This window comes from Aotus nancymaae, unplaced genomic scaffold (genome assembly GCF_030222135.1).
Source record: "Aotus nancymaae isolate 86718 unplaced genomic scaffold, 86718_ANA_hifiasm-v0.15.2.pri h1tg000028l, whole genome shotgun sequence".
Taxonomy (NCBI): domain Eukaryota; kingdom Metazoa; phylum Chordata; class Mammalia; order Primates; family Aotidae; genus Aotus; species Aotus nancymaae.
The window spans coordinates 6,491,539-6,498,971 of NW_026988441.1; the positions used below are offsets into that span (position 1 = coordinate 6,491,539).

The window sequence follows — 7,433 nt, forward strand, 5'->3', positions numbered from 1 at the left end:
TTGCACTGCAATCTGGGCGACAGAGCAAAACTCTGTCTCAACAACGACAGCAAAAGAAGAGCTGGGGTCTCAGTATGTTGCCCAGGTTGGCTTTGAACTTCTGGACTGAAGCAATCCTCCCAGCTCCGTCTCCCAAAGTGCTGATATTACAGGCATCCGCCACTGTGCCCAGCCCCCAGCGGGTCCTTGATGTAGAGCAGGTACTTAGCGACCTTGAGGGGTGTGGGGGGAAGGACACTCAGGGAGTGTGGGACAAATATGTATTGAGCTCCAGCTGTGTGCCTGGTGCTGGGGTGAGGGTGGCAAGAACCGCGTCTCAGCCCTGTTAAGTCTTACGTTTGCAGGGTCAGGTGGGGGAGGAGCTTAAACTGCAGACAGGTGCACAGACAGGGAGAAATGCAGCAGGGTGGGGCGGGGTGAGCACTGGGAGGGAGGGAGGGAGGGAGGGCTGTAAGGCAGGTGGGAATAAGAGGAAGTGAGGGTGAGGGGGGTTCCCTGAGGAGGAGGCCAGGGTCTGGCCAATGCCCACATCATTCATGCTCATATTACAGCATGGTTTTTCTTTTCTTTTTTTCCTTTTTTTTGAGATGAAGTCTCTGTTGCCCAGGCTGGAGTACAGTGGCACGATCTCGGCTCACTGCAACCTCCGCCTCTCTGGTTCAAGTGATTCTCCTGCCTCAGTCTCCAAAGTAGCTGGGATTACAGGCATGTACCATCATGCCTGGCTAATTTTTGTATTTTTAGTAGAGATAGGGTTTCACCATGTTGACCAGGCTGGTCTTGAACTCCTGACCTTAAGTGATCTGTCCATCTCAACCTCCCAAAGTGCTGGGATTACAGGCGTGAGCAATGCACCTAGACTAAAGTTCTTAACACTTAGAGTTGTGAGAATTTTTTTTTTTTTTTGAGATGGAATTTTGTCCTTTTTGCCCAGGCTGGAGTGCAATGGTGTAATCTCAGCTCACTGCAACCTCTGCCTCCTGGGTTCAAGCGATTCTCCTACTTCAGCTTCCCAAATAGCTGGGACTACAGGCGCCCAACACCACACCTGGCTAATTTTTTCAACTTTTAGTAAGGATGGGGTTTTGCCATGTTGGTGAGGCTGGTCTCAAACTCCTGACCTCACATGATCCACCTGCCTCGGCCTTCCAAAGTGCTGGGATTACAGACGTGAGCCACTGCGCTGGGCCAACACTTGGAGTTGTTACAAATTCTTGTTCGTTTATGAGTTTGGGCCTCAGCCTGTCCAGCAGCAAACACTGGCTCTGTCTGGTGTCAGGTGATGATGCCCTGTGGGCATCAGTCATCCCTCCATTCAGTCTCCTGGCTTGTAAAATGGGACGCTCAGCTGTACCTCCTCCTCCTCCTCTTCCTCCTTCTTTTTTTTTTTTTGAGACATACTTTCACTCTTGTCACCCAGGCTGGAGTGCAATAATGTGGTATCAGCTCACTGCAAACTCCACCTCCTGGGTTCAAGCGATTCTCTTGCCTCAGCCTCCCAAGTAGCTGGGATTACAGGCATGCACCACCATGCCCAACTAATTTTGTATTTTTAGTAGAGATGGGGTTTCACCATGTTGGTCAGGCTGGTCTCGAACTCCAGACCTCAGGTGATCCACCCGCCTCGGCCTCCCAAAGTGCAGGGATTACAGGCATGAGCCACTGCTCCCTGCCAGCTGTACCTCCTTCTTGTAGGTTCAGCAGAATGTTAGAGGGATGAAATTAGCTAATTGCTGAGGACAGGGCCGGACACATACCAGGCCCTCAGTACATTCATTCATTCATTCACTTATTCATTCACTCAAAGGATATTTACGGAGCATGTGCTATGTGCCAGGCACCGCAGCGCTGGGGAAGAAACAAAAAAAGAATTATTGGGCTGGGCGCGGTGGCTCAAGCCTGTAATCCCAGCACTTTGGGAGGCCGAGGCGGGTGGATCACGAGGTCAAGAGATCGAGACCATCCTGGTCAACATGGTGAAACCCTGTCTCTACTAAAAATACAGAAAATTAGCTGGGCATGGTGGCGCGTGCCTGTAATCCCAGCTACTCAGGAGGCTGAGGCAGGAGAATTGCCTGAACCCAGGAGGCGGATGTTGCGGTGAGCCGAGATCGCGCCATTGCACTCCAGCCTGGGTAACAAGAGGAAACTCCGTCTCAAAAAAAAAAAAAAGAAATCTCTACTGGCCCTCATAGGTTTCTGCATCCTGGTGGGAGAGACAGAATGTGAACAAATAAATAAAATGTATGTGACCTGTCAGAAGGGAGTGTGTACCACAGAGAAAAGACATCTGAAAGAGGGAAGGGGGCCCGGGAGTAGGGGGACTGCAGTTTTATTTTATTATTTTATTTTTTGGGCCTGGGCATGGTGGCTCATGCCTGTAATCCCAGCACTTTGGGAGGTCAAGGCCGGTGGATCACGAGGTCAGGAGTTCAAGACCAGCCTGGCCAACATGGTGAAACATTGTCTCTACTAAAATTACAAACATTAGCTGGGTGTGGCGGTGGTATGCCTGTAATCCCAGCTACTGCAGAGGCTGAGGCAGAGAATTGCTTGAACCCGGGAGGTGGAGGTTACGGTGAGCTGAGATCGAGTCACTATACTCCAGCCTGGGCAAAAGCGTGAGACTCCTTCTCAAAAAACAAAACAAAACAACAACGACAAAATTATTCTGGCGTGGTGGCACACGCCTGTAGTCCCAGCTACTTGGGAGACTGAGGCAGGAGAATTGCTTGAACCTGGGAAGTGGAGGCTGCAGTGAGCTGAGATCACGCCACTGAACTCCAGCCTGGTGACAGAACGAGACTGTATAAAAAGAAAAAAAAAAAGAAGCAAAAGAAAGACAGGGTCTTGCTAAGTTGCCTAGGCTGGTCTCAAACACCTAGGCTCAAGCAATCCTCCCTCCTCAGCTTCCCAAAGTGCAAGGATTACAGATGTGAGCCACTGAGCCCGGCCTGCAGTTTTAAATAGTATAGCCAGGGAAGGCCTCGCTGAGGGTGACCTTGGATCAGGGTTTGAAGGAGCTGAGGGAGAGTGTTTACCCAGGACGGTCCATGTTTAGCGTTGACGCCGTGGACTGAAAGTACCACGTCCCCAGAAACCCTTCAGTCCTGGGCAAACTGGGATGGCCAGTCACCCTAGGAGTGGGTCACGTGGCTCTGTAAGGAAAAGGCACTCCAGGCAGAGGGAACAGTAGATGCAAAGGCCCTGAGGTTGGAACACGCAGGGTGGGTCTGAAGATACAGCACAGAAAAGGGCGGAGGCCGTTGTGGAGGGGGGTGGAGAAGGCTTGAAAGAGTCAGTGGTTGAACAAAATGTCAGAACAACAATAAAAAAAAAAAAGCCGGGCGCGGTGGCGCGTGCCTGTAGTCCCAGCTGCTTGGGAGGCTGAGGTGGGAGGATCGCTTGAGCCCTGGAGTTCTGGGCTGTAGTGCACTATGCTGATCAGGTGTCCGCACTAAGTTCGGCATCAATATGGTGACCTGCCGGGAGTAGGGGACCAGGTTGCCTAAGGAGAGGTGAACCTGCCGAGGTCGGAAATGGAGCAGGTCAAAACTCCCACGCTGATCAGTAGTGGGTTCGCGCCTGTGAGTAGCCACTGCATTCCAGCCTGGGCAACATAGCAAGACCCCATCTCTTAAAAAAAAAAAAAGATAAATAAATAAATAAATAAGAAAGAGTTGGTGGTGGAAACCGGGCAGGGAGCTCATTTAGATTCCCACTCTGAGACCCTGCTGGGGGTGCCACCTGGTACCAGTTGGTCTTAAGTGGCAGGAACAGGCCTTGCCAGGCCAGCTCAGCTGCCCAAGGCAATCGAGATGAAAGATAGAATTTGAGTTTATCCAAGGTCATGTGTAGTTAATGAACACACACATAACAGAGAGAGAGAGAGAGAGAGAGAGAGAGAGAGAGAGAGAGTGTGTGTGTGTGTGTGTGTGTGTTTATTTAGGGACCTCCCAGGTGGCCAGGGAGCTGAGTTGCAGGAGAGAAGATGGCAGGAAATAGTGCATTTCTTTCTTTTTTTTTTTTCAGATGGAGTCTCACTCTGTTGCCCAGGCTGGAGTGCAGTGGCGCCATCTCAGCTCACTACAACCTCCGCCTCCTGGGTTCAAGCGATTCTCCTGCTCAGCCTCCCAAGTAGCTGAGATTACAGGCATGCACCACTGTGCCTGGCTAATTTCATAGTTTTAGTAGAGATGGGATTTCATCATGTTGGCCTGGCTGGTCTCAAACTCCTGGCCTCAGGTGATCCACCCGCCTCGGCCTCCCAAACTGCTGGGATTACAGACATGAGACGCTGTGCCTGGCCCAGAGTGCCTTTCATTAAGGCCTCATAGAAACCATCTTCCCCCCGATAGATAAAAGAACTTCCTGGCTGGGCGTGATGGCTCACTCCTGTAATCCCAACACTTCGGGAGGCCAGGCAAGGAGCATTGCTTGAGCCCAGGAGTTTGAGGCTGCAGTGAGCTACCAACATTGCCACTGTACTCCAGACTGGGCCACAGAGACTTCATTGGAAAAGATCTTCCTCCCATTTTTGAAAAATATGCAGTCTTCTGGATCTCTCATCCATTTTCCCGTCTTGATAAAGACAAGAATTTGAGTAACGTACAAGGACCCAGGGAGAGGGTAACAGAGACAAAGACAGAGACAGAATCAGACACCCAGGGGAAGAGAGAAATCCCTTCTCAACAAGGAGAGACTCCTTTTTTTTTTTTTTTGAGACGGAGTTTCGCTCTTGTAACCCAGGCTGGAGTGCAATGGCGCAGTCTCGGCTCACCGCAACCTCCGTCTCCTGGGTTCAGGCAATTCTCCTGCCTCAGCCTCCTGAGTAGCTGGGATTACAGGCACGCGCCACCATGCCCAGCTAATTTTTTGTATTTTTAGTAGAGACGGGGTTTCACCATGTTGACCAGGATGGTCTCTATCTCTTGACCTCGTGATCCACCCACCTCGGCCTCCCAAAGTGCTGGGATTACAGGCGTCAGCCACCGCGCCTGGCCTAAGGAGAGACTCCTTGAGTGCTGAGACCCAGCGACCGCAGGGCAAACCAGAGAGAGGTTTATGTTAGATGCTGTCTCTAGCAGTCACTGAGATAAACTAGGAACATGCCAGGGAGATGGCTGGCACAACTTCAGGATGCCTGGGGCTGTGTTTCAGGGCTTCTGCGGTTTACTTGGCCTCTTGTCTCCCTAGCTTGCCCTCCCCCACCTGCGGAAGAGCCAGGGGAACATCATCAACATCTCCAGCCTGGTGGGGGCGATTGGCCAGGCCCAGGCCGTTCCCTACGTGGCCAGTAAGGTACAACAGCCCCTACCCCTTCTTTCCCTCCCTACCCCCTTCCCATGGGCCTTGGCTTTGAGTCCAGACACCTACGGAGCGGGACCTAGCAAGATCCCTAGAGAGAGTCACATTCAACTCCCAGATTCAGCACCCAACCATAACTGCCTGTGGCAGATTTTTGTCTTTTCTTTTCTTTTCTTTTCTTTCTCTTTCTTTCCTTCCTTCCTTCCTTCTTTCTTTTTCTTTCTTTCTCTCTCTCTCTTTTTTTTTTTTTGAGACGGAGTTTTGCTCTTGTGGTCCAGGTTGGAGTGCAATGGTGCGATCTCAGCTCACTGCAACCTCTGCCCACTGGCTTCAAGAGATTCTCCTGCCTGAGCCTCTCTAGTAGCTGGGATTACAGGCATGCGCCACCACGCCCAGCTAATTGTGTATTTTTAGTAGGGATGAGGTTTCACCATGTTGGTCAGGCTGGTCTTGAACTCCTGACCTCAGGTGATCTGCCCACCAAGGCCTCCCAAAGTGCTGGGATTACAGGTGTGAGCCACTACACACCCGACCCTTCTTTCCTTCTTTTCTTTTCATTTCTCTCTCTCTCTTTTTTTTTTTTTTTTTTGGAGACGGAGTTTCGCTCTTGTTACCCAGGCTGGAGTGCAATGGCGCGATCTCGGCTCACCGCAACCTCCGCCTCCTAGGTTCAGGCAACTCTCCTGCCTCAGCCTCCCGAGTAGCTGGGATTACAGGCACGCGCCACCACGCCCAGCTAATTTTTTTGTATTTTTAGTAGAGACGGGGTTTCACCATGTTGACCAGGATGGTCTCGATCTCTTGACCTCATGATCCACCCGCCTTGGCCTCCCAAAGTGCTGGGATTACAGGCATGAACCACCATGCCCAGCCCTTTTCTTTCTTTCTTTCTTTTTTTTGAGACAGGGTCTCACTCTGTTGCTCAGGCTGTAGTGGCATGATCTCAGCTCACTGCAACCTCTGCTTCATGGGTTCAAGTGATTCTCCTGCCTCAGCCTTCCCAGTAGCTGGGATTACAGGCATGTACCACCATGTCTGGCTAATTTTTGTATTTTTAGTAGAGATGGGGTTTCACTATATTGTCCAGGCAGGTCTTGAACTCCTGACCTCAAGTGATCCACCCACCTCAGCCTCCCAAAGGGCTGGTATTACAGATGTGAGCCATGGCACTCGACCTTCCTATGACAGATTTCTATGCCAAGTTTCTCCCAAGAAACTGAGTCTGGTGCCTCTGAAGGCAGCCTTCAAGGAAAGCATGACTTCCCCATTCTGATGCCCCCACTGGCTGGCAGGAGACAATGGATGGCAGGGGCCCCATCTCCCGGGAACTCAACTTCTCTGCTTTGTTTTCTGCAGGGAGCAGTAACAGCCATGACCAAAGCCTTGGCTTTGGATGAAAGTCCTCATGGTGTCCGAGTCAACTGGTGAGCTGCTCTGAGCAGGCCAAGAGCCTCCTGGGGGAACTGAGGTGACTGGGAGTGATCCCAAGTGATTGGAAACAGATTTCTTTGATCCTCTCTCTCCCTTCCCCCAGCATCTCCCCAGGAAACATCTGGACCCCACTGTGGGAGGAGCTGGCAGCCTCAACGCCAGACCCTAGGGCCACAATCCTAGAGGGCACGCTGGCCCAGGTAGGAGTGGGGTTCAGATCCAGGTGGTAGAAGGTGGCTTGAGGGTGGGGAGCATGGCGATCAAGTGGGGCTCCTCTTGACCCTTGACCTCTTTCCTCCCTCTTTTCTCTCCAGCCACTGGGCCGAATGGGCCAGCCCGCTGAGGTGGGGGCCGCGGCAGTGTTCCTGGCCTCTGAAGCCAACTTCTGCACTGGCATTGAGCTGTTCGTGACAGGGGGTGCAGAGCTGGGGTTCGGGCACAAGGCCAGGCGGGGCACCCCCGTGGACGTCCCTGATATCCCTTCCTGATTTCCCACATTTCTCCTTGGGGCCACCTTCCTAGGACTCTCCCACCCCAAACCCAACCTGTAACAGATGCAGCCCCCAAGCGTTATACTTGGAGCCTGCTTAGGAAGGTGCCAGTTCACCCTGCAGGTTCCCATAAAAGCGATTTGCAGCCAGAAGGAGGAGGACGTCGTTTATATTTATTTCCCACCCTCTAGATGAGTCCTTCTG

The 7,433-nt window shown here is 51.9% G+C and overlaps 1 protein-coding gene across 2 annotated transcripts in view; it reads left to right on the plus strand.

Moving 5' to 3' along the window:
- The window catches only part of HSD17B14 (hydroxysteroid 17-beta dehydrogenase 14), a 29,032-nt gene extending 21,651 nt beyond the window's left edge, over window positions 1-7,381 (plus strand). For both annotated transcript variants that reach the window (XM_064381065.1, XM_064381066.1), the window contains 4 exons: window positions 5,197-5,301; window positions 6,664-6,731; window positions 6,842-6,938; window positions 7,053-7,381. In XM_064381065.1, the coding sequence (XP_064237135.1) occupies window positions 5,197-5,301; window positions 6,664-6,731; window positions 6,842-6,938; window positions 7,053-7,226 (444 nt within the window). In that variant the 3' untranslated portion in view covers window positions 7,227-7,381. The remainder of the gene's footprint in view (window positions 1-5,196; window positions 5,302-6,663; window positions 6,732-6,841; window positions 6,939-7,052) is intronic.
- Window positions 7,382-7,433: the final 52 nt, after the last annotated feature.